This window comes from Cyprinodon tularosa, unplaced genomic scaffold (genome assembly GCF_016077235.1).
Source record: "Cyprinodon tularosa strain WSP-4 unplaced genomic scaffold, ASM1607723v1 ctg86, whole genome shotgun sequence".
Taxonomy (NCBI): Eukaryota; Metazoa; Chordata; class Actinopteri; order Cyprinodontiformes; family Cyprinodontidae; genus Cyprinodon; species Cyprinodon tularosa.
In genome coordinates, this window is record NW_024039629.1 from 1,011,228 (window position 1) to 1,038,980 (window position 27,753).

Below are 27,753 nucleotides of genomic sequence, written 5' to 3' on the forward strand. Positions count from 1 at the left end.
CACCTATTCTATGTGAGCATCCCATTTATGGCTTTGCTAAGGGTCTGGTTCACACATGTGTTGATGATTGTCTCCCCCTAATGGTCTGGAGCACTTCTGTTATTTTTGTAGTAGTAGCAGTTAGTAGCTTTTTTCAACTTGCATGTGTTTTCTGTGTTAGTCTAATTTGTGCTTGCTAGTGTATTTCTTTCTGTTTGCAGGACTTTTTGATTTACTGTGAAATTGTGTATTTAGACTCTATCTGCACCCCTTGGCCATTTAGGAGTGCATTGCACAAAAAAGGTATTAGGCTAAAATGTAAGTCATAAAACACCGCAAACAAACAATGTTTAAAATTTCCTTTGTCATGTTTATAGTGATCTTAATGTTAAATACAGTCAAATCGTTTGTAGTGGGTTTTGTTCATCAGTGCTTTATAAGCTGTGCTGAACTAACAAACACCCCCAAAAAACAAATTTCTAGTACAAATGCAGTGTGGAATCTCAATTTGTGTTTTACAATGTTACATCTAACAAATATCCTTCAACGTTTCCACTTTTGTAATCGGATGGCATATATCCAGACTTTGGTTTTCTGCCGCTCAGCACCTGTTTCACTTCCCAAGAGAAGGCTGGTCTTCTGGCTAAGCAAAATCAAATTTACATTAAAATCCAAAGAGCATTTAATCTGAACCACCGGAGATATGTGGCCCTAGACACCCGTAATAGAGTTTTTCTCTATCACAGGTGGAGAAAAAAACATTCAAACACCCTTTTACAAAAAAAAAGGGGAGGGTTTACCTGATCCAGACTGCAAAGAAATTTTTGGCCGCAACTGATCAAATCGAGTCAAACAAATCGCATTTGTCAAGAGAAAGATCAAAAGCAAGCAAGCACAACAAACATATTGGCGGCCAAAGCTGCACAAAATACTCTTGGCAGGTTGATAGGATTAGATAAACGAAGTAACTCTGAATTGGAGAAAAATATGTTTAGAAATCCAACCTGACTGCTCTTCTATAATTTCCCTATGGGAACGTTGCACTGCGGACAGAAGAGTCTGTACAACTACATATGAGAAGATGTGTTGGATTACAGTGAGTTCAGCATGTAGATGCTGCATAACCAATTTCAACACGGTAATTAGGATTTAATAGAGGATAATTAATCTTTTAAAGTATCATACCTTTGGACAACTGACAACTTTTGAGGCATTTCTTAAACTCTTGTAAAAGCCATCTTAGAACAAAAATCAACACTTCTGTCCATTACTCCCATCAGGGGAATAGATGAATTCTATCATGTATAGCTATAATGGGAAAAGGAGTTATTCCGCTGGCTTGTTATTAAAATAAACAGAAGCAGAGATGTCTGCTATGTATTCGTGTGTGAAAGTCAGGGGGGAAAGAGAACGAGAGAGACTAAGGGGCCTGACTGTCTGACAGACAGACAGGCAGATGGACACAAACTTGGCATTAGGGAATATGTTTCTGCCAGAGAGCGATCCATAAAGACTGAAGGAGGCCAAAGGGCAGCCGCTCTGTAATGAGTCATCATCACTCAGTGGTGTCCATGCTGGGATGGTTCAAGTAAATGTGTGTGTGTAGGAGAATTGTGATGGGAGAAAAGGCCAGTGGATCTGCCTGGAGATAGTATAGTAAAAACAACCAGTTTTGCTCTTCCAGTCCTCTGGGAGACAAGGGAGAAGTTCTTGTTGTTTTATCTGGCCAAATATTGACCCCCCTGTCAAGTAACCTTTTTATTTTTATTTTATTTTTATTTTTTTTTTCGTAGTTCCCTGGAAAAACAAGTCATAGGAGGTGAAAATTGAGGTTCTAAGCGGGAAATAGGTTATATTGTCTGTGCTTATGAAATTCCTTTGGTTTGGCACTAATGGTGTTAGACCTCCTGCAGCTTAGAGAACACAGCTGAATTAGCTTGTTCCTGGTGCTCGGTAATATGGGATGTCTGGGGAAATATGATTATTTTTCAAACTTTTTATTTTTAGTTTACCCCCAAAAAAGGCCAAAATACCATTAAAATCGAGCCGCGAACATACTGTTGGTACATTTCAAATTGCACCACTGCTGTCTCGGTCAAACTGCTTTGGCATTCACTGTTTCTGTGAACATTTATGCACATGCAAGAGCAGCATGTTTTCTGTTTCAGCAGCATTGGATGAATATCTCTATTTCTTGGCAGCTGACAGCCTGTTTGTCATCCACTCCACAATCAACAACTGACCTTCAGCTGCATAACAACTATAATCCTGCCATTCTTCTCCTTCTTCCCACCCTTCATCCACAAATTCTCATTGCCTCTCTAACCCTATATTTTTCCCAACTGTACCTCCTTCTACTTCTCTTTCACTTTTTTTGCCCCGCCTTTGTCATTGATCGCTGATGCGACTGGCTGACTTTGCGCCCCGTAATAACCTGCAGTGGTAACCAGCGGGCTGTTCCTTTTTGGCCCCCTTGTAGATTGAACTGTCAGATGGCAGCGATTAATGGCCAGGCAGAGGGGCTCACACCTGCAATGTCCCAGCTTAGGCTGTCCTGCCAATCCTCTATCCGATCTCAGATCCTGCTGGCCAAGATATATCTAGAATGCAATATCTAAATTTCTTTGACATATTTCCCAGTTGCATGACCAAGTGTCATTATTTTCTAAGAGTAAATTAGAAGTACTGTACATATAATTCCTTAAAAATATTAAATGTCCTTAGCTTTATTACATGTATCAATTTAGTCTATCCCTTTTGGGCAGTTTTTATGCAATATCCCTAATCAAGGTTAGGGTAAGCAGATTAGGGTTAAAGGAGATGTCTAAAATCATGGTATGAATTTATTTTCTGCTCCTTAGAGTAAAACACAGATGGATGAATTGATTCTGTGAAAATCAGTTTGTAAGTCTCCATCTCAGTTCTGTTAAAGTCTGGACGTGCCTTCCCTGGTATTACGATTAGGACTTTTGTCCCAACATCTTCTTTCATTTTAAATCCTCTTTAGAACAGTAATTACAGTACCTGCAAAACTAACATATGTTGTGCCATTGCACATTAATGGAACTGGTTTGGTTGGTCTGGTTTTTCCATTAAGATGAGCACCATAGGGCTTATGCGTCTCTCCTGTTGTGCTTGGCTGGCCTTGTGCTAACTGTCAGCGCAGTATCTCCTTACAATGATGAAGAGAAAGTTTCAAAACCTTTCGCAAAGTTTTTGCTGATTGAGGAAAATCTGCAAACAAACTGCTGCAACTCATCATATCTACCAGCATGCAGTGGAGAAAAATCAAAGTGATGGCCACAGAGGATACATTCCAAGAACGGTCTGCCGACTTTATAACCTTATGTTGTGGATTTCATATTTGACTATAAGAAGTCTGTCTAAAATGTTGTTTTCAAAAGGAATGACATGTCGAAGACAACTTGTATTTAGAAAGATACATTTCCAAGTCTTTTCCTAGGGCCACCGAGCTTACATTGTAGGTCATCTGTCAATGGATGACCAGCATACTGACTGAGAGTAGTAGGTAAGGCTGAACAGCATCTTTCTTATACAAGAGATATCTAAACTATTACCCCCCAGGGGTTTGTTCTCTCTCTCTCTCTTTTTTTTTTTTTTGCTATATCCAGGTTTACCTTGCTGCCACCCAGGATTTACACAGACCTTTAAAACTCAGGGGCTAAGCTTGTGTATGAAGGTAAACAATATGGACATGATACGATACTATCCTGCACTTTAGAACCCAGCTTGTTGAGAAAAAAATGCGCTCTCTTCTGCTGTGGAGTAGCCCACATGGGAGAGATAGAGGACTGAAGTGGTTCTACATGTGCCCCCCAGCCATTTTGTCTTGAAAATCACCCTGGTAGATAAGAGGGTCTCGTTTTTTAGCCTTTGGTTAGGGGCCATGTGCCTAGCAGGGGTGCTGGATACCCTTTTTGGGATTCAATCATTCTACTGGAGAACCTTAACACCCATGTTGGAAACAACAGTGACACCTGGAGGGGCATGATTAGGAATGGACCTCCAGCTCTGAACCTAAGTGGTATTTAGTTAGTGGTCTTCTATACAAGTCATGAACTGTCCATAATGAACACTATGTTCAAGGATAAGGATGGCTATCAGTAAACTTGGTACCAGGACACCCTAGGTCCGAGGTCAATAGCTGTCTTTGTAGTCATACCTTCCGACATTCAACCACATATCTTGGACATTCAGTAGAATTTAGGGGTGGAGCTGTCCACTAATCACCACCTAGTGTTTAGTTGGATGCGCTGGAAAAAGATGAAGATGAACTCACCAGGCCAAAGTGCATAGTGGGGGTCTGTGGGAGTGTGTGGCCCTCAAACAGGAATGTGGGCTCCACCTTCAGCAAAGCTTCTTTCAGATTCTGGGGGAGGCTGGGGATATGGAGTCTGAGTGCACCATATTCTATTCTGCCATTGTTGATTGGACAGCCTGTACCTGTTGCTGTAAGGCCTCAGTGCCTGTCTACAAACCGAAAACCAAAGGCGGACGCTGGTAGCAAGCTACAGAAGGAGTATAATTGACCCTGGTTCAGTTAGGGGGCTCCTCAGGCAGCAAGCAGAAACCATTATGCCAAGCATTTTGCTGTCCGGGCGGTTGCAGAGACAAAATCTCAAGCCTGGGAGGAGTTTCAAGCAACCATCAAGAGAGGTCTCAAAGTGGCCTCGGCGAACCATCCAGAGCCTGCAAAGGGGGAAGCTATTTTTAAAGGGAGCATGGAGCTCATAACCTTAACTGAGGACATTGCAGGTCTGTGCAAAGAATATTCTAAGGATCTCATTGACCCGGCCTCTTGGAAGTATAGACTAGGTGCCCAGGGGCAAACTTGTTTATCACTCTGGCTTCCCTTGATTCCCCTTCACAAAAAGAGGGATGGGACGGTGTTCCAACTACGGTCACCACAAGTGATTTTTCTGCTAATTGATTTATCTGTCAATTTCATTTTTTTTTTTTTTTTTGACTAATAATCTGATAGCGATAGGTTCCTAAAACTATATTTTTTACAGAATTAAATCAGGGAAAAACAAAAATTCTCCAGTTGAGGAGTTCTGGACAGAGCATATTGACAGTTCATAAGATTTTTTTAATTTTTCTTACATTTTGGTAAAAACTGCTGTAAGCAGGTTGCTCTGAAGGCTAAAGGCATGTTTTAAAGTCTCTATACTACAGTTAATAAATATTCACCCTAGTTCCAACTACAGGGAGATCAAACTTTTCCTATTCCAGGGTGTTAGAGATATATGTATATATTTCGATTTACAAAATGTATTGACATTCTTGGTTTTAGTAAATTTAGTTGTATTTTATATGTTGTTCTTAAACATTTTTTATATATAGCATATTGGCATTTCATTAGCAGGAAATATTTTAAGTATTTCTATTTAGGTTATACTGGATGTCTTTTAATTTATGCTTTAAATACAAAGGAATATGTACAAAAAAATGGAACATTAACAATTCAATTTTCTTAATTTCACCTTGAACATTTTTTCTATTTTTTCCTCTCCAAGCTGGAATTGTCCAACTAATTTCACCTGTATGCATCTTGAATTACTTTTTGAACTAACCTATAAATAAAACAGGATTGGAGGCTGGACATTGTTTGGCAGTGTTCATGAAAAGTAACCAGGATTGAACTGAAGAGAATGTCAATCCCACAGTGCCCAGTATAGACTGATTTTCATGACAGCTCCCAAGGAGGAGTCACAATTTGGATTCCTGTGATACATTGAGCTACAAAGTTCTAGGCACAGTAGCTGTCTTTTTTGCACCCTGGGGAGTTTTCTTTTAGCTCTTGAGCGTCTTGATCTTGCAGGCTGTGTAAAACACTGAATATTTTGCAGAAACTTTGATCCAAAATAAAGAAAGGTTTGCTGTTTGTATGCAAGACGAATGTACCCTGGTTGAAAATAAGACTAGCAACATATAAAATATAGTACCTAGTCCTGAGCTCTTATAAACAAGAAGTTGCAAGATTGGATATTCCAAAGAGTGAAAACATCTGTAATCATGTCAACAAAGCAGTTTTACTTCACCTGCCCTAAAGAAGACAGCATATAAATTCAAACCTCAAAATGCCTGAGTTTTGCATCAGCCCTTGCAGAAAGGTGTATGCAGAGACAGTCAATCAGAAAAAACGTATATATTCAGAGTATGAAATCAAGACTCCTGCTGTTGAGACAGCTAAATTGTGAATTCATGGTATTTCTAAGCCACAATCGTGGTAATTCATAACTTTTGTGAATCAGTTTATGACTTTTCTTTTTATAGGTTTATCTTCACATATTTGCTTACTACTTTAGTTAGATTTTTTTTTTTTTAGCTAGTTGAAAGAGTTTAATGACTGAAGAGTTTTATATTAAAGTTAATATGGATTTGGAGAAAAGATGTTTTGTTTTCTCTGCAAATGATCATCAACAAACCTGCATTCAGAAGCTGCTGGATCTACCCTAAACATGAATTTTATATCTGTCTTACATTTTTTAAACGCTATTAGCTTGTCTAAAGTTAAATTATAAAAAGGTGAAATTATTTTAAAGGAAAACTCAAAATGCCACTAATCCATTCATGTCAAGTAAATTGTTTGTATTTTAATGCGACTTTTAACTTTTCAACTGGAAAGTAAAACAAAAACAAAAAATGCAGTGGAGGTAGTAAATTAAGAAAATGTCATATAGCCTTATGATTGCAAGACGGTTACAAAAAGACAAAAGCATTAAGAGATGAAAAGTAAAATGAAAAAAGTAAATACAAATATTAAAAAAAACCCAACAACAATCAGGAAGAGTGAGATCAGGAAGTATGGAAATCCTTTGAACAGTGAACATGTGAATATCAGGCCAACAGGGGTTTGGCATGGTGTGTGAAACTGAGATGAAATCGATTAGCTTGTCCACTGACCCGGTGAATATAGGGCCCCCCAACCCCCCCAGTCTTGCCACAGCCTCTGACAGAGACGTCCAGGCCTTAAGGTCTCTTGGGGTCCCATGTGGACACTGAGGTGAACAAAGTGGTGGCCTTCTGTCAAACTAAAATTCTCAAACATGAAACGACAGACCATGATGCAAGGCTTCACTGCTTTCATTCCTAAAGGATACAGTGAAGATGTAGGAGAGACTGCTGAAAGAGCATCACAAGACATGAAATTTGGAATAAAAAACTGCTGGATTTATTGCTCTGTCAAAGAAACAAGTATCTTGACTGTACATCTAATATTTGTCCTTTTGGTATATTGTTTTTTTTTTCATAATACGGATATGTTCTTTGCAAAATAATTTCCTTCTAAATGTTTGTAATTATTATAATGCCACTATTTCATTAATCATAGCCATTAGTAAAAAAAGTGAACACAAAACGTTTAGGCTTTCAGGCTTTTGACTTAAAAAATGAGACTTTAATTAATCATTTCATAACTTTTCCAACACTAATGCAACTTGTCCTGAAAATTGTTCAATAAAAAACGTACAAAGTGCTAAAGATATAGAGAAATAAATGTAACCACACCACTAAACTTTAACTATGATGATCCACCTTTAGAATAATTTTAGCTTTCTTTATACTTGATTTTACATCTTTCATCAATATGGTACATCTTAGTCTGTACTAGTTGCATTTGATGGATTTCCCTGATTTTGCCCATTTACAACCTTCAACTAGAGCCAAAGTTTGTTCAATGACATACTTGTAATATTTTTCTAAGATGACTTTCAAGATCAAAATTATCTCACTGTATACACATTTCAGTAAGCAGTAAGTAATATAATATATATATATATATATATATATATATATATATATATATATATATATATATATATATATATATATATATTCTACTTCTGTTAACACTAATGTTTTTTTTCTAAAATCAAAGAAAAAATGTAAAATGATCAATAAGTTTAAATGACTTAACTTAAAAGAACATCCAAAGACGGCTAATTTGTTTCCAAAACACTTATGAAAAAATGTGTTATGGTCTAACAGAACATAAGGGGATGTTTTTTACATATGAAAAATCTTCAGCAGCAAAATAAGGTAGTGGCAGCATTGTGCTTTGGGCTTGCTTTCCTTATGAAGGAAATAGATATTTTATTAGGCTAAATTAGATATTTTGTTAAGCTAAATGTGTAAACTCCAGCATCACCTTAAAGGAGAAGTTCACTTTTTAACACTTTAAGCCCAGTTTCTGTAGTGTCCAGGATGAAATCGAATGATCGACACCAAAGTTTTGACAATTGGTCCTGTCTCTGCTTTTTGGCTCATTTAGAATCCACCCCTGGCTGCTTCAGAATGGCTTCCATAGAGCATGTCCGATAATGTCCTTAAAACAACCTTAAACGTTCTTTTTTTAAAATATGCTACTCACCGGGTCGTCAGCGCTGTTCAGTGACGTTCCAAAAAAAGTTTCGTAAAGAAAAAACGTTCCTGTAGTGTTTTATTTAGCATTTTGTAAATCCCATTGAGTTCTGTTGGAATAGTCAATATTCCCCTGCCACCGGAAACGGAAATGGGGCCTGTTTACACAGTTGTAGTCTTTTCGCTTCACTCTGTGTACTCCGACGTCGAGGTGCTAACGTCTCTGTTAAACACTTTAAAAAACTCTGAAAATGGAATACGAAAGGTGGATTCTTGATTCTCGACGTCGGAGTACGCAGAGTGAAGCGAAAAGACTACAACTGTGTAAACAGGCCCCATTTCCGTTTCCGGTGGCAGGGGAATATTGACTATACCAACAGAACTCAATGGGATTTACAAAATGCTAAATAAAACACTACAGGAACGTTTTTTCTTCACGAAACTTTTTTTGGAACGTCATTGAACAGCGCTGACGACCCGGTGAGTAGCATATTTAAAAAAAAGAACGTTTAAGGTTGTTTTAAGGACATTATCGGACATGATCTATGGAAGCCATTCTAAAGCAGCCAGGGGTGGATTCTAAATGAGCCAAAAAGCAGAGACAGGACCAATTGTCAAAACTTTGGTGTCGATCATTCGATTTCATCCTGGACACTACAGAAAATGGGCTTAAAGTGTTAAAAAGTGAACTTCTCCTTTAAGTCCAAAACACCAAAAGAGTGGCCTGTACATATCCTCACAAGAGTCAGAGTATCCCAGAAAGACATAGTGAACAAGTGAGATTTTAAAAATGTTACAGATTTCAGGTAACTTAAGAAGAGGGGAGAATATTACCAAGTCAGAATGCCTTTAAACTTAAACCAAAGACTAAGATGTGAAAATAAACACAGGAAAAAAATAATAGCTGAAGTGCACACCATTGTAATCAGGTTATTATCCATATTTTATAATTTTTTAAAAGTATTTTTAAAGAACAAATCTTACATAAAAGATACAAAAAGCAACATTTTTTAACAGGCCTGTGTATACTTTTATCTCCACAATACTTTTTTCAGATATAGATAAATATTTATTAAAATCCTCCCAAAACCTCCTAAAGTATTCTTGACACCTGCTAACAGGCTACATAGTTCCTCCTTATCAATTTATCAACTCCTTTTCCTCGCATGATTTCCGTCATAGAATAACTAAATGAGCAGCAGCTCTTTGATTCTCAGCTCATTGTAGTGTATTTGACCCTGAGGGTCACAGAGTGGAAAGAAGTGTATGTGTCACCATCAAGCTCTTCTCCGTGTTAGAATAATATTCCTATGGTTCTTTTAGGATGCTAGAACTAATCAAAACAGGACATCCTGAGGAGGGCCGTGCTCTCTTCCCCAGCCCGTTCACTGGCCTTCTTTATGTTTTTGTGTTGGTGGAGGAGCGACAATCCCAGGAAGCGGCGAGGAAGGTTCATCAAAGCTCCAGGCGGGGGGCCTCGGCCGCAGGATTGCTGGAATGTGATGGGGAAAGGAATCTCTACTGTCCTATTGTTCCCTTGTTTCCTCGGTCTCATCACATGCCGGCACGTCCAGTTCACTCACAGGTAAGTGCTGCTAATCAGTTTTGCATTCTTTCCTCTGCATACATAAGCATGGAGTCATCAAGCCAGGCAGGGACATGGATGTTCCTTTCCTCACAGAAGAACTTGGATGAATAAGAACAATACATGTACTGAGAGTGTTAATGATAACAAGGTACTTCACAAAATACAAAGAACTTAGATAGTTGAGGTTCACAGTCCAAGAAATGTGTTACTATATTATAACCAACATTTTTTTATGAATATAAGAGGACTGTATGTTATCAGCCAACAGATATAGTGTTGGGAGCTGGAGAAAATCCCATCTTTCTCCAGCAGAGTCCGCCGTGGATCCTCTGAGGGAGCCTCCTGCACAGGTGCAGCTCATCAAGACCATCAGAGGATCCACTACATAAGCTGCCTTCAGACCTTACCTCAACGCTGCAGTGTTGTTCCAGTTGGTCAGCGCTAAAGCCTTGCTCCTTGTGAATCTCCATGACCTTGAATCCAGAAAGGATTCTAACTTCTCTCTCTGTGTTCCCAGGAAACCCGAGTCTCTTCTGTGAAAGCTCTTGGAGAGCTAACCTGCCGAGCCGACCCTCTGAGCCAAACCCTGAAGACTTTCTGAGAAATCCCAAGCAGCTCAGGACTAGAGCTGGAAGAACCAAACTAAGGTCTGTCCAAGCTAGACGTGAGACGCTGAAGCAGCTACGGACTCTGCTGATGAACTCTTCTCCAGAACCAACAGAAACTCCCCCAAGGAGAATTACTCAAGAACCCTCAAGGTACTATCTAAGCTCACTTGAAAACCAAGCCCTGCCAGCAGTTCATAACAGCTCTGTCTCTCACGCAGACTCCAGTGAAACCAGGACCCAGGCCCGAACCAGATCCCAGTTCATATTGTGTTGTGCTTAATAAACTGTTGAACTTTTATCTTCGTGTCCGCCTTGTGGTGTTCTGCATAACTGGGTCTCCATTTGAGAACCCATCATGACAGAACACTGCGGCCAAACACAAGGCCCAGCAGATCACCTCACCCGTCGTTTGGAGGAACAGGATGCCCAACTTCAGGGGCAAACCCAAACGCTCCGTGAGTTATACCATTTAGTTGGGACTCATAACCAAATGCTACAGAGTTGTGCTAACTTCCTGAATAGCGCTAATGCTGCATCAGTTCAGCAACCATTTCCGGGTCCAGTCCCTCCCCCGAGGTCACAACCTGTGGCGTCATCAGAGTTCCGCCCTAGTCTTCCAGAGAAATTCTCCGGTAACATGAAAGATTGCAAAGGATTTTTATTCCAGTGTCGGCTAATTTTTCAGAACTCTCCTGGTAGCTTTTCCACAGATCACAAGAAGATAACGTTCATTCTTTCTCAGTTAACAGGAAGAGCCTTGGAATGGGCTCAGGCAAGGTTTGCCTCTGACGACAGTTTAGATTACCCTTTTTCTGATTTCATCGCTGAATTTACCCAGGTTTTTAACCAGGAAACTGACCAAACTATTGATTCCAGAGCTCTTTTCAGCCTCAAACAAGGAAATTCATCTGTGGCAGATTTTTCGATTAACTTCCGGGTTAAGGCGGCAGCTTCCGGATGGAATCAAAGCGCCTTAAAAGGAGCTTTTTTCATGGCATTAAATGAACAGATTAAAGATGAACTAGCAACCCTCGACGAACCTGCTTCCCTCGAAGATTTAATCCGCCTCTCCATCAGACTTGATAATAGGATTCGAGCCAGAAACAGTTCTAAGAAGCAGAATAATTTCTCTCCTGCCTCTCTTAACGTGACTGTGTGTTCTCCTTCTACAGAGCAGATGCCCACTCAGAGGTCTAAGCCCCAGTCTCTTCCTTTGCCTGTTCAAGCCTCTCATTCGGGAGAAAGGGACTCCGAACCCATGCAGGTGGGACACACTAGGCTCACTCCTGAGGAGAGACAGAGGCGGTTCCTAAGTAAACTATGTATCTACTGCGGTGAGAGTGGACACTTTATCGCCTCCTGCCCGGCAAGATCAAAAGCCGGGGCCCGCCAGTGGATCTGAGGAGTCTGGCGGGCCAATTAAACACAACAAAATCTCCTCGTTTGATGCTTCCAGCCACCCTGTTCTGTGATAACCAGAGTCTTTCTTTCTCCGCCTTCATCGACTCAGGCTGTGAGTGTAATTTAATAGACTCTAACCTCATCCAGCAACTTCACATAAAGACCGTTCCCCTCTTCCAGCCTCTCAGTGTTTCAGCCATCGACGGAAAAAGACTCCATCGTGTAACCCATCAAACCCAGCCCCTCGAGCTACTTCTATCAGGTAACCACCGAGAGACAATAACCTTCTTTGTTTTTCCCTCTGCATGTTCCCCATTAGTCCTCGGGTTTGAGTGGTTGGAGAAGCATAATCCTCACATCAACTGGACTAAACGTCTCCTGGAATCATGGTCCACTACGTGCCACGAAACATGCCTCCGTTCAGCTGCCCCTATGGTGGGGTCTCCTAGTGGTGGGGGGGAGATGGACTCTTCTGACCTTTCTTCAGTTCCCTCTGAGTATCACGACTTAGCCCCTGTCTTCAGTAAGGTCAGTGCTACGTCCCTACCTCCACACAGACCATATGATTGCGCCATTGAGCTTTTACCTGGCGCTCCTCTTCCTAGCAGCAGACTGTATAACATTTCCAAGCCTGAAAGAGAAACTATGGAGAAATACATCAATGAATCATTAGCTGCTGGAATTATTCGTCCTTCTTCCTCTCCGCTGGGTGCAGGGTTCTTCTTCGTGGGCAAGAAGGATGGTTCCCTGAGGCCATGCATTGATTATCGGGGTTTAAACCAGATCACAATTAAAAATAAATACCCTCTGCCTCTTCTTGCTTCTGCTTTTGAACCTGTGCAGGGAGCTACAGTGTTTACTAAGTTGGACTTAAGAAACGCTTATCATCTTCTGAGGATACGAGAGGGCGATGAATGGAAGACTGCCTTTAAGACTCCTTTGGGTCAATTCGAATATCTGGTAATGCCCTTTGGTTTAACCAATGCACCTGCCTGTTTTCAGGCCCTAGTAAACGATGTTCTCAGAGATTTCCTCAACGTGTTTGTTTTTGTGTACATTGATGACATTCTCATTTATTCCAAGGATCTCAATGAACACAAGAGACATGTTCGCCTTGTCTTACAGAGACTACTGGAAAATAAGCTGTTCGTAAAAGCCGAGAAGTGCGAATTCCATCAACCGTCAGTCACCTTTTTGGGGTTTGTGCTCGAGGGCGGTCAGGTAAAACCTTCTGAGGATAAGATCAAAGCTGTTTTAGACTGGCCAGTCCCTGAGAACCGAAAACAGCTACAGAGGTTTCTAGGATTCGCTAACTTCTATCGACGTTTCATAAGAAACTACAGTCAAACCGCCCTTCCATTAACCACTCTCACCTCCATCAAACGAACTTTTCAGTGGACCCCTGAGGCTCAAGCAGCATTTGAAAAACTAAAATCATTGTTTTCCAGAGCTCCTGTTCTCATCCAACCTGATCCAGCAAAACAGTTCATCCTAGAGGTGGATGCTTCTGACTCCGGAGTTGGAGCAGTTCTCTCCCAGAGGCTCGATTCTGATCAAAAGATACACCCCTGTGCTTTCTTCTCCCGTAGGCTTTCCTCAGCTGAACAGAATTATGACGTGGGCGACCGTGAGCTCCTGGCTATTAAGCTGGCGTTGGAGGAATGGAGGCATTGGCTGGAGGGAGCTGAGCATCCAGTTCTTGTGTGGACAGACCACAAGAATCTGGCTCACATCCAGTCAACTAAACAGGCAAATCCTCGCCAATCCAGGTGGTCAATCTTCTTCTCACGTTTCAACCTTATCATTTCCTACAGACCCGGATCCAAGAACGTGAAGCCCGATTCTCTCTCTCGTCTCTACTCTGTGGATCATCCTGAGACACCTGAACCCATCCTCCCAGCTTCATGTACCATTGGAGTGGTCAACTGGGAGATATCGGACCTCATTAACTCGGCCCTAGCCACTGAACCAGACCCAGGTACCGGTCCTCCTAACCGCACATATGTCCCATCTTCAGTCAGGTCCCGTCTCATCCAGTGGATGCACGCCGCCAAATTCACCGCTCATCCAGGAGTGAGTAGGACTATAGCTCTCATCTCCAGGCGCTTCTGGTGGCCCAAACTCAACAGAGACGTTAAGGAGTATGTGTTGGCTTGCCCCACCTGTGCCCGCAACAAAGCCTCACACCAACCTCCTTCTGGCCTGCTTCAACCACTTCCTGTTCCCTCGCGCCCATGGTCTCATATAGCTATAGATTTTGTCACCGGCCTCCCTGTCTCCCGAGGTATGTCCACTATTTTAACCATTGTTGATCGTTTCTCGAAGTCCTGCCATCTGGTTCCCCTCAGGAAACTTCCCACGGCCTTCCAGACTGCTCAGCTATTAATAAAACATGTTTTCCGGCTTCATGGCATCCCCCAGGAGATCCTATCGGACAGAGGTCCACAATTCATCTCGCAGGTATGGAAGGCCTTCTGTTCTGCTCTCGGCTGCAAACCATCTCTCACTTCAGGTTACCATCCTCAATCAAACGGCCAGACAGAACGCATGAACCAGCAACTGGAATCCACCCTCCGCTGTCTCACTTCCAACAACCCTGTGGATTGGAGTCAATACCTCCCGTGGATAGAATATGCCCATAACTCTCTCCGTTCTGCATCCACTGGACAGTCCCCGTTCCAGGTCAGTCTCGGTTACCAACCACCTCTTTTCCCTGCAGATGAGAGAGAGATATCGGTGCTGTCCGTTAACCATCACATCCGTCGCTGCCAGAGGATATGGAGGGAAACAATCGCAACACTCAACCAGTCAACCGAGTCAGTCAAGCGTTTCGCTGACGCTAAGAGACGCCCCGCCCCTGAGTATTCTGTGGGCCAAGAAGTTTGGCTCTCCACTCGAGACATCCCCCTCAAGGGGATGTCTCGAAAACTCTCCCCGAGATTCATTGGGCCTTTCAAGATTTCTCGCATCATCAACCCCTCCTCTGTTCGTTTGCAACTTCCCCAGACCCTCCGTATCCATCCCACTTTCCATGTTTCTCAGATTAAACCTGTTTCCTCGAGCCCTCTGTGCCCACCGTCCGACTCCCCACCACCCGCCCTGGAGGTCGATGGCCATCCGGCCTTCACGGTGCGCAGCATCATGGACTCCCGTCGACGAGGTCGCGGTTGGCAGTACCTCGTCGACTGGGAGGGCTACGGACCCGAAGATCGTCAGTGGCTCCCAGGCTCGTACATCCTCAACCCTGCGCTCATAGAGGAGTACGAGCAGTCCTGTCCTTCCACTTCCTCCGGACCGCCAAGGGGCGGTCGTTGAGGGGGGGGTACTGTTGGGAGCTGGAGAAAATCCCATCTTTCTCCAGCAGAGTCCGCCGTGGATCCTCTGAGGGAGCCTCCTGCACAGGTGCAGCTCATCAAGACCATCAGAGGATCCACTACATAAGCTGCCTTCAGACCTTACCTCAACGCCGCAGTGTTGTTCCAGTTGGTCAGCGCTAAAGCCTTGCTCCTTGTGAATCTCCATGACCTTGAATCCAGAAAGGATTCTAACTTCTCTCTCTGTGTTCCCAGGAAACCCGAGTCTCTTCTGTGAAAGCTCTTGGAGAGCTAACCTGCCGAGCCGACCCTCTGAGCCAAACCCTGAAGACTTTCTGAGAAATCCCAAGCAGCTCAGGACTAGAGCTGGAAGAACTAAACTAAGGTCTGTCCAAGCTAGACGTGAGACGCTGAAGCAGCTACGGACTCTGCTGATGAACTCTTCTCCAGAACCAACAGAAACTCCCCCAAGGAGAATTACTCAAGAACCCTCAAGGTACTATCTAAGCTCACTTGAAAACCAAGCCCTGCCAGCAGTTCATAACAGCTCTGTCTTTCACGCAGACTCCAGTGAAACCAGGACCCAGGCCCGAACCAGATCCCAGTTCATATTGTGTTGTGCTTAATAAACTGTTGAACTTTTATCTTCGTGTCCGCCTTGTGGTGTTCTGCATAACTGGGTCTCCATTTGAGAACCCATCATGACATATAGCACAGAAGAGACAAATAGAATAGAATGAATTTTTGGTCTTTAATCTTTTGAACAAGATAAAGCTTGTATCATGCATATGTTTTTAGTCATCCTTTACTTTTGTGCTCTTAAGTATTATCTAGTGCAGCAAATTTCTTAATCAGCTATTTAGGGGTCAGACTGCATAATCTAATTTGTTGAAACCTAGTCAAATTTGAAAAACTCTGTCTCTAAAAATAGTTTTTACTTTGTTCAGCTTGACCTGAAGTACTACTGTATATCTTTTTCCTTAAGACAATTTTAAGAGTTTGGCTCATCTTTTGAATTCTTAATTCAAAATATAAATTAAAGAAGAGACCAGTTAGTGTGGAAACTGGTCATTTTTCAGACTGTCCCACATACATACTGTATGCACACAGGTGCACATACCCCATATACATGCACAGGACAGAAAAACGCACACGGGGCTTTTAAGGGGAGCTGCCCATTCAAGCATTATATGACAAGCAAGTCATCTGAAAGATATGGGCGAAAGGTGATGCAAAGAAAAACTATGTTTGAAAAATTTAGATCTATATTGAAAAACCTGCCGAATGTGTTCCTGAAAAGATCTAAGGGAAGCATGTGGATCTTCACTGGGCTACCGGTTCTAATAGGACCTAACATTCCATTTCATATACTCCTCTATAATGAGTTAGTTTGAAATTTATAATAAAATTTAGATTTTGTTTTGATGTAGTACAGGGTTTATGAACAATGCAGTCAGCCATTTGAACACACAAACAGGCTTCATATCATATTTATTATATAGGACATTAGTTCTTTGTTCCCTTTTATTTAACTTTTTTTTGCACAATTTTGCAAGAAAACTTATGCAATGTCTAAAATATTTCAGCTTGTAATGCATTGCTTGTGTGGATGGAGGTGAATCCAAGATGAACACAGGAAGAGGGAGCTATTTCTTTAGTTAAGTTCAGCTTGTACAAAACTGGTTACAGAGATTAAGCAGTAAAAGGCAAGATCACTTGTTTCACGAAAGAGTTGGTAAGAGGAACAGGCACAGTCTAGATGCACCAAGGGATGTCAAACATGGAAGAGACCATCATTATCTGCCATAAATGTACAGTACTGTTTATAGTATTTGTAGTAAAAATAATACCTTAAAAGTTTGAGTCAACATACACCACCACATATACAGGCGGGAATTTGCTTCTGTTATGTAACATAGCTGTTAGCTGTTGTCTCAAGTATACAGAAACACTATTCTCAGAATAGTGTAAAACTGGGACCGTTTTCTTTGTACACAGTAATACATTAACAGTCACTTTTGACTAAAAGAACAGTATGTGTTACTTTTCTTGACTAAAACATATGGAAATGTCTTTGAACCAATGAACGATGTTCTACCCAGGGTACCATGTGTAATCAGATTATTGTTTTATACTCATAATAATAAAAAAATTAGGCCAGGGTTCTAAAAAAAAAGTCACAAAAGTTAAAAACTTTTCATATTTACTCAAAGGAGAAAGTCTAACATGTGGCAATAATGTGTGTCAAAACAGTTTTTATAATGAGTTAGAGAAGAGATCCATGATTCTATGAGAGAACACCTCAACAGGGCCAACTTATTGCATGCTTTCCATAAATCTATCCAACATGGAGGATAGATGAGAGGAAAGTTCCTAGAACTTCTAAAAGTAGAACAGGAGGCAGATCTATTAGTTATCAGGCTCCTCCCCTGTGGAACCAACAACCAATTTTAATCTGTGAGGCAGACACCCTTTGTACTTTTAAGACTAAACTTAAAGCATTCCTTTTCAATAAAGCGCATAGTTAAAAACAGAGTGATGTTTGCTTAGTCACTTTGTGAGTATAAAACTAGTAGGCGGTAAAGTGAATTGCCCAATCTGTAGGGGAATAATTAAGTCCAGACAGACGTTTTTTTTCCATGGCTCTACCTTTCTCATACCTTATCCAAAATGACTAGGTTATCCTGAGCTAATTTTTATATTTATGCTGCTATATGTTTAGGCTGCTGGAGGACATAGGGACCACTTTTCCTTATTGTGCTTCATTCTATCTATTCCCGCGTTTTACAGTATTGGTTAGTTCCACTCATAACCTTATGTTCTCTCTTCTTTTTTTCATGATAGTAGCTCCATCTGGTCTTTTCCTGTTTGACCGTGACTCTATCCTGGAAAGAAATATCAGTGGTGCTGCTGCCTCAACACCTTGTTTAAAGATCTTAAAGTTGGTTCAGTTTTTTGGTGTAGTCCTGTTTTTCTTTTAGACATACCATGGACTCGGCTTTTACTGTGAATAAATTTATGTGCCATTTCATCCTCTGACATAAAAATGAGTTCAGAGCTCATCTGCTTAACAGTTTCGTTCCCGGACGGGGCCACCTGTGGGGCTAGTTAACATTTATCTTCTGTATATCTGTTTCTTCTTGTACTTTATATCTGCTTCTGTCTCTTTGAACCCGAGCTGGCCTCAGCAGAAGACCACTCACATTGAACCTGGTTCTATTGGAGGTTTCTTCCTCTAAAAATGAAGTTTTTACTCTCATCTGTCATTTCATGCATCCTCTGTGTGAGGGATTGCAGAAGATTCAATGACAAAATGCAATTTCATATTGTTGCTACAAAGTCATCTAGGAGCATGACCTTTAGTCAATGAGTTATTGCAATTAGCTGGTTTTCCTTGTTAGAAACATTAACAATTATAACAAAATTATATGGTTGTATTGTCTTTGTAAAGTGTGTGTGTTGTGAATTGGAGCTATATGAATTGAATTGAACTGAATTGAATTGAAATGAGAGCCAGGGTAGGTAAAAAAGCCAGTCCAAGTTCTACTCAAAACTTGTTGCGAGCCTTATAGGATATACAGAGGGGTGATTGCGGCAGCATGCTTTGGGAATGTGTTTTATGACTAGGGCCTGCAAAGCTAGATCAAGAAAATCCTAGCAGTCAGGGTAATACATGCAAAAAAATATAAACCTGTGGCAAATGTTCACTATCCAGCAGGGCAACATTTCTAAACATACATTAGAGTAACAATGGAATGTTCTAAATCAAAACATATTAATTCACAAGAAGGTTCCATTAATGAAGCAGACTTAGTCCAATTGAGAATTAGTGGTAAAACAAAACAACTGATGTTCACAAAGACTCTCCAACTGATAAAACTATGCATAATCTATTTTGCAAAGAAAAAAACTAAATGCAGCCTCCTGATGTGTTAAGCTGTGGAGGACAAATCCCAAAAGACCTAACACTGTAGTGGCAGTTATCAAGATTCTACAACAGGCTTATAAAACAAAATATCTGAAAGAAAATCTGATTTCTTTTTACAAATAGTTTATGAAAGATATTAGCTTTTTCTTTTTACTAAACACTAGCGGTATATCACCTCCAATCCTAACAAAATACATTCATATTTGTTGTTAAAATGTGAGAATATATGAACAAGTTCAAGCCCTTTGAATCGAGCTGCAGGGCACTGGAAGTGTGAAAATGTGCTGTTGACCATCACTTGCTTTAAAAATCTATGTTTGTTTCTGATTGCTACTTAACTTCTACAGAGTGTTCATTATCTCCACCACTGCATTACAAAAACTTCTCCAATTAGGTGAAAGTTCTGCAGTCCGCCCTTCATCAGCTTTGATCACATCTCCTGTCCTCTACACTCCCGTCCCACAGAGGTGAAAGGTTGTAAGTTAATGAGTCTCAGGGTGGAGAACAAGTAAGGGAGCATGTTACAGTCAAGATAAAAAGGTGAAGAGAAATGAAATAAATGTGGCCTACAAACACATACATACTTCTTGTTTAACCATCCCATGTGAACTTATTTGTTCTTTGCTAATAATCTAAAATGATGCCTGTCTCAAACCCTCTTTTCATTGGTTCAGCCAGCTCCACCCAGGGAGATCCCCGAGCGGTGCTGGAACACGCTGTTATCACCACATTCACAAAACGATTGTTGGGTAATTCCTGTTTATAGCTATGCACTCGCTCTGGTGTGTAAGCACTGTTTTCCCCATCAGCCCTCCAGGACTGCCATCAAAATGCCGTGTTCACAAGCAAGGAATTCCATTTAATCGCATCTGCCAGCATAAAGCTGTTTCTCCAACTCTTAAAAAGGCTGGTCACATCCAAAACGAGCAGGAGGATCAATAAACCATGTTCAGCTAGAATATGGTAAAAACAAATCAGGTGTCACATGATTAGTTAAAGAACAAAGAGACAGGGAAAACGGCAGACTTTATAAGAAAAGGTTATATTTTGCAAAAAAGGCGTTTTCAAACTTCCATCCAATTTCTTTCTCTTTCTGGTTCCTGTTTTGTGAAACTTAAATCTTTCATATTATCAGAACATTTTTCATATAAAAACATCTTATGTAAATACAAAACATTTAGATGACAGGTTCATGAAGTGAAGCAAGCCATGTAGTCCAATTTGAAAAGCTAATTAGCTCCCTAAACCTAGCTGGCGGTCATAGAGAGAACCATAAACATTTGTGACAACTATAATGAGTCTTTTATGATGCTGGGGAGAAGATTTGGCCAACTCTTCTTTACAGAAATCTTTGAACTTAAACACAATGGAGAACTTTTCAGAATGAACAATATATTTAAGGTAATGCAAAAACAATTTCAGACTTTGACTAGGCCTTCTTTGTTTTTCTTTTAGCCATTCAGATGTGTATAAACTGATACGCTTTATCTCATTTTCATGATTTATCGACCTTTAGGGTTTTCTGGAAGAGCATTTTTTCCATCAATTAAAGCAATTATTTTTGGCACAGACTTTTACATACAACTCCCAACTTTGACTGTTAATCTGATGTTCTTCTTCTGAGAAGGCCCAAGACCTCTACAAAGTTTTAACTTTGTCTTTTGAGTCTACAGAACATTTCCCTTAAAGTTTCTGGGATCAAATAGATTTTTGTGGATAATATAAAATGGGTCTCTGTGTTCTTTCTGGTCTGCAGTGTGTTTAAGCATATGACTTCCCAATGGATGTAATTTTTGCCCATTTTACTTCTAACTGTTGAATCATAGACAATGACTTTTAACGAGTGAGGCTGGTACACCTTTAAATTGTGTTCTGGATTCTTTGAATCATTGATACTCTTTTGAATAAATGTAAGCTAGCCACTCCTGGAAAGGTCCAGCTTGGTTCCATGTTGGTTTTTTTTATGGGATAACCTCACACTGTGGTACACAGACACACAATGCTTCGAAAATGGCAGACTGATAGATATCAATGACCTTTATCCATTTGCTGGTTTTTGTGAGCTTTGAGCCTACCAGGTTGTCAAATAATTTTTAAGAAAGCTTTAAAAAAAACAACACTGTTATTTAAAAGCAGCTTCAGCTATTATCATTTGACCTTTTTATTTGAAATAAAATGTGAATAATCATATATTTTTTTGTATGACAAAAAGAAAATGAATGACAAATCTATACTATTGTTGAGAACATTAAAATGATCATGATGGAAGCTTTTGTCCTATCATGCAAAACTAATATCATAGTTGGCAATGCAATAAATTACAAAGTGCAGTGACTGATAAAAATTATATCAAATCATGTTTTGCTTTCCTCCCAATAAAAAAACTTAAACAGTGTAGTAAAGGTTGTTTGCTGATGTGAGACATGAGGCCATGAGTGTCGGGCCCCATGTCTACCAGCTGCTCCAGGTAATTGATTGGTGCACATAAAATGATTGAGATCTTTTAATTAGCTAACAGAGGTATGTACTCGCTAACTTCACAATCTCACTGTAGCAGCTCTAGAAAAACTGCACCATCAGCAATCTTCAGATATTATATCTCTTTAGACATCATAACGACTCACAAATTTGTTTGATGGAAAGTTTTTTTAACTCAGCAATATGCCATTTATTGTGCCACAATATGTGATGGGAAAATGCTGACATGCTCTACATTTAACAGCCTGTTTGTGCGCTCTGAAGAGTGCTTTTGTTTAGATGTGTATTAATACTTGCATGTTTACGCTCGAAACAACCGAATAAGAGCAGAGAGTTTAGAACACACACACACAATCTATAAAAATATGCTTAGCCTGGGACTGCTCTGTTGATAATGACCTCAGCCTTGGCACCGCACTGGGCCAGACCAGACTGCCGACAGACTGGAGGCTTTTGTGTTGACTCCCTATCTGTAACTCTGTGACCTTTAGGGGGGAAGAAGAAAGCAGAATTGCTTTTTTATTATTTAGAAGGGGTAAGGCTTGCTCATTGTTCTGTATTGGTACAGTTTCCCTGTTGTAAACACACACTGGTTCCCAGGCTTGACATGTTGCAGGACAGCTACAGTCCACCACCCTCTTTGCATCAAGCCCTTAGTGTTCCCACACCGTTCTGTCTGGGTCAGAGCATCAGCACCACCCTCCCAACACAAATACACGTCATCATCAATACCCAAACAGTGCACTTTATGAGTTACAAAATGCCAGCAGTATATAATGGTATATAATATTAGAGAGCGGGACTGCATTTATAAAAAGCGGGAGTAAAGACAGGAAAGAATCCCCAGGGAGGGATCCATGACGTTCCCCAATGGCTCGGGACAGAAGCCATCCTTCAAGTGGGTGACAACAGGGCCCAAACAAACCACTAACCTCATCAGCTTTCTGTTTATAGCCTGAAGCCTGATTCCTGGACGACTCATTACCATCAGAGACCTTTTGAGAGAGCCGTTTTCATACATTGTTGAGAGATTAAAAAGTCCTGGGTCACACAACTACTGACCACCACAGCCCCCACTGCAACACTATGCATAAGCTCATAAAGAACTGATTAAACATATACAAGCAAATGCTTCTTTAACATGTGTTTCATGCTTTTGACACGCATGCAGTGTGTAAAAAATAATATGCGGCTTATTTTTCCAGCTCTTTTTACATCGCAAAACCTGTTAAATAACTAGATATAAGGTATATGTTTGCCTGACATTTTAAACAACTACGGAATGGAAAAGACTTCTAAAAATATATGATATTTTTATTGATTATATGCAGAAATATTGGAATTTTTTTTCTTTTTTTCTTATAAAAAGACTCCAAATGGTTAATTAGTCAGCATGAGAGCTGTTGATGATTTCAGGGGCTGTGTTCCACCTCTTATTTAAAATCAGCAGTATTGGCTGATCTATAAGGGACTGGGCTAACTGCTAAAGATAAAGACACTGAAGAGGTAATCTACTTTCAAAGAGTGTAGCATGCACTACTTACTAAAGAAAATTGTCAAGTATTGTATGTGAAATACTTAATGAAAACACAAAAAGCTATTGCAGCTGTATACATGTTATACACAAGGTAGTAATCTTGGATTTTGAGGTTTAAACTGGTACACATTCTTTACCTTTCCCACTCACAAGTTCCTAAGAGGTAACTATCTCCTACTTAACATTTGGCATCTGTTTACTTCGTTGTAAAAATGAAATACAGGATTGTGGCAGGTTTTCCAATTTATCCTGCAGTCAGTCAATAAAAAAAAAATATTTTGATCTATTTGAGTTTTGATATAACTGGGGATTAAACAAATAAATCAGCCAGGAACTGGAACCAGATATTTTTTTCTATTCTTTCGCTCTGATCAGTGATCAACAGGTAAAATGGTAGAAGGTTGAAAATTCCTTTTCCTCTTAATCAAATGCATTAAAAACACCCATTTTCTGTTTCTAAAACATTTAATCAAGACAGTGTACACATTTCCATTTTTTTGGATAAAATCAATTTACAAGGGTTATCACATAAATGTGGGGATTGTTTTGCATTTGCGTCTTTTCTAAGTAATTGAAAGAATCGATTAAAATCAGAATAGACCCAAGCCGTCATACATACTTTATAAGCGAAACAGATCAATTCCATCTCATCCGATAATGCAGTTTATATGTTGGCAATTGAAAATGTGGCAGCCTATTAGTGAGGTGCTACAACCGTGGTCAGAAAATGTCATTGCAATGTGTGTGCAAAACTTAATTATTGATAATTAATAAAAAAAAAACTAAAATGAAAAAAAAATATTGCAAGCATTGTGTAGTTTAACGAGAAATAAATCTAAAACAAATGCCTAAAAGCTTAAAAAAAATGAAGTTCAAATGACTAAGTCAAAAAAGCAATGGAGGAGGCTCTCACGGCCTTGAATATTTATCCTGAAGGACATGCAGAACATTTGTATTTACGCAGCTTTGGCACCAAACGCAGCACGGGCCAGAGTGCGCTGCTCTGGGACAACAAGCGTCCTTTAGGCCTAATGGGCTCTCCATTTCATTTTCCTGCGCCGGGCCGCTCACCTCACCTCTCAAATGGGCCGATCTATTAAGCGTTTTAATGAGCTCCGCCAGACAAACGCGAGATGCATGGCCCATTGAACAATGCAAAGAGGGGATGAGGCGCTGATGCACGCGACACACGCTCACACAGCCTCATATTGACACACCTTCTGTCCAATCAGAGATGACAGCCCGTTAATATAAAAAATGGACAAGATATTGCTGACAGGAATGTAATGATAGAGACTAATGGGGAAAAAAATGCTGCGTTAAAGTTTTCTGAATGGCTTTATGGAGATTAGTTACCTTTAAATTATTTTTTACAACAAAAAGCTCTTTTTTTTTCTTTTTCTTTTTTTTTTAACACTGGCTAATAATAAAGAGGGGTATTCCTGAGAAACAAATACGCAGACTTTTAATTAGGCCCACCCGGAGTCACCTTAGACCACCTCCCCCCTCCGTCTCCTTCACCGCGGGGTGCGGCCCTGCTCGCCCTGGCATTGCTGCTGGAAGTTTTTCTGCGGCGCACCGCATTACATCTGGACGCGCGGACTAATCAGTCAACCTCCATCTATCACGCTTACGTTTACCACCTCTCCATCACCTTCTCTATTACACTGCACCCCCTCCTTTTTTTTTTCTTTTTTTTTATCACACGACTGTTTTTGTATGGGATAGAAGGCACACACTGAACACATTTACCAGCAGTATACTTCTTATGAGGGGTTTGGGAATTTAAATATTCACCGCTGACACTGTGTAGACCTGGCTGAGGGCCAGGGTGGGCCCGTTTCGTCCTCTTCCTCTTCTTCTGGGCCCAAAACATCCCAGCAGAACTCCTTCTCTTTCTTTAGAAAAAGTTAATCATTACAAATATGAATATCTCCCTACCTTTTTGGCTGTGCATGAATTAAAAACATTTTTAAAAATCAATGCATATTCACATTCAAGAGATCTTCTGTCTTAAATCTGCACTCTGGTCCATCAATATCTAGCAAAAGCCAATAAAGCAGTTTTATTGAAAAAGGAATATTTATAGTAAGAATATTGTATTTGAAATGATAAGATTCTAACCACATGGATTTTTAATACATTCTCTGCTGGCTGCTGCTTTCTGACCTCTGCTTTCTGGATCATTTCAGATAAATGTTGCAGTAAAAACTTTCTTTCAACTATAGAGCTGTAGTGAAATGTTTCCATTTAAGACAAAATAAAAAAAAAGTGCAAGCATGGGTCATCTAAATGTCTGTATTGTCGATGGGGGGAAAGTAATAATTTTTAACAATAAAACGTTTACAAGGTGGATGTTATAGCTGGTTTTGCAACCAGCAACCTTTTGTGGAAAAGAGGTAGAGAAGATGTAGTTTGTGACATGAAAAGGTTATTCAAAGATGATACGAAAACGTTATCTGACTAATTTGTTTAAATCAGATGCACTTGATTGGCAGCAGAACGCATGGACCGCAAAAAAAAAAACATACATTTGAATCTGATTTCTGGGCTAAGACAGAGGCATGTCAACCTGCAATGAAAAAAAATCCCTGTTAGACGCTCGGAGGGCAGAAGTTAAATACCTCACTACAAAAGCAACAGTTCCACACACATGAATGGCAGAGAAACATTTGATTCAGAGAACGTCAGACTGGAATAAAGCACATGCCCATAATTTAGTGTGGCAAATCAATGCATGCGGATCTGCACCGCTCTATGCCCAATATAGTTAATTAGTTGCAAGAACTCAAATCAATTTTAATCTGAAAAAAGCCAGTTTATAACAATTTTCCCGATTAAAAAGTATGATAAGCTTTTTATTTGCTCAGTTATTTTTGTGCATATAAAGTCAAATGAGCTTTACGCGCACACTCAAATCTCTAAATTGGGAATCACTGCCTCCGAACTGAATGATCTTTGTTTCAACTGGAACTTTTTTTTTTTTTTTTTTTCCTTTTTTTTTTGCTTTCCTCCTCAAAATATTTTCCGCTCCTTATTCCTCTCGATTAACCTCCTCTTTCCCAAACTTTCCTCCGGCTAAAGAAAATGTGCGCAGCAGCCAACAGCAGCAGCAGCACTGTGCAGCAGATGCAATAAGCGCTCAGGACCCGGAACTTTTTAACTCTACACTACAGCGCCCACTACATGCAAGCAGCAACTCAAATAGCGGAGCGGACGCCTGGCAGAAAGTTGTTTCATCTCTACTTCAACTTTTTAACTTTTTGCTGCTCTTCTTTTGCAACCTCCCTTTTTTCCCCACTTCGCCACCACATCGTGATGTGTTCTTTCCGACCAGGAGAAAGTCAGGATTACGCGAGTTTTCTTTGGAGATGAAAACGTTACAAAAAGTAGGAATTAATAAGAGCGACAGGTTTTAAGTATATAAAATGTCATGTTTGAGAAGGAAAACAAAAAAGAGAAAGGGATGTTGCACCTACTCGTGGCCAGTTTCCGCGCCCTGCCTTTGGACCTCATGGTGCCAGTCTCTGCGCCGTGGGTTTTGTTTGGATGTTTTCTTGAATCTATTTTTTTTTTCTTTTTTGTCCTCCTTCTTTTTTGATTTTTCTCTGTCTTTCCTTTTCTCTGGGTTTCTCGGTCCAAACGCACTATCTCTCCAGCATTGTCAGTCTGAACACCTTCGCACATGCGCACAGTGCGGAATCTGCCGGGCAGCAAGTGCCAGAAAAAAAAAAAAAGTTTGGGACGATTTACTGCTTTGATGTTGGACTGATGAGATGAAGATGTGGGATGAGAGAATCGTGGACATCCGTTTCTTTTAAAATGTGATTTGGATAGAAAAGGGGCGCATTAAAATAATAAAAAACTGGTTTTGGTTACATCTTTAGTTGCCTGCAGAAACTTTCAATTTGTTCACATCAGCAGTAAAGAGAAAATGATGGATATTGAGGATAATCTTTCAACGCTCCAACCTCAAAATGTTTTTTTTTTATGTTTTAAAGCCATAATAAAGATTTTTAGATTTGTCTCCTAAATTTAACATAGCCCACCCCTTTCCTCTATGAATTCATGTTAATTAAGGCTCCTTTAAAATGACTGATGAAGACTCAATGCTATTAAAAGATTTCATGTATTTTAATTGTGCTCTGCTCACCGAAGCACTAAAAATGAATGAAAACCTTCTACTTCAACTCTTTTTCTTTTCAACTTTACTTTTCCTTCTTTTTCTTCCTCCCTCTCCGTTCTCGCGTTGTGCTGAAAGTTATTGCTGTCTTAAGTGCTTATAGTATTATTGGTCGTTTGAGACCTCTCTGTTGTTCATTACATCTCTTGTCAATTTCCGCTAAACTAAAAAAAAAAAAAAGTTATAAGTTCATGTCAATCAGGAGGGGAACTTTCATTTTAAAAACTCTCGACTCATTTTATTCTTTTTTTATTTTATGAAATAACACATTCAGTAATATTTTACTGTCTTCTTATGCGCTCCCTTCAAAACTCATCTTGATAAAATCAAGGCAGATGTGTTGTTTGTATAAGTT

The 27,753-nt window shown here is 40.1% G+C and overlaps 1 protein-coding gene across 1 annotated transcript in view; it reads right to left on the reverse strand.

Annotated features, from left to right (window-relative positions):
• The window catches only part of LOC119775273 (histone-lysine N-methyltransferase MECOM-like), a 72,067-nt gene extending 45,141 nt beyond the window's left edge, over positions 1 to 26,926 (reverse strand). The window contains exon 1 of the mRNA XM_038273200.1: positions 26,695 to 26,926. Within this exon, the coding sequence (XP_038129128.1) occupies positions 26,695 to 26,902 (208 nt within the window). The 5' untranslated portion in view covers positions 26,903 to 26,926. The remainder of the gene's footprint in view (positions 1 to 26,694) is intronic.
• Between the last annotated feature and the right edge of the window lie 827 nt (positions 26,927 to 27,753).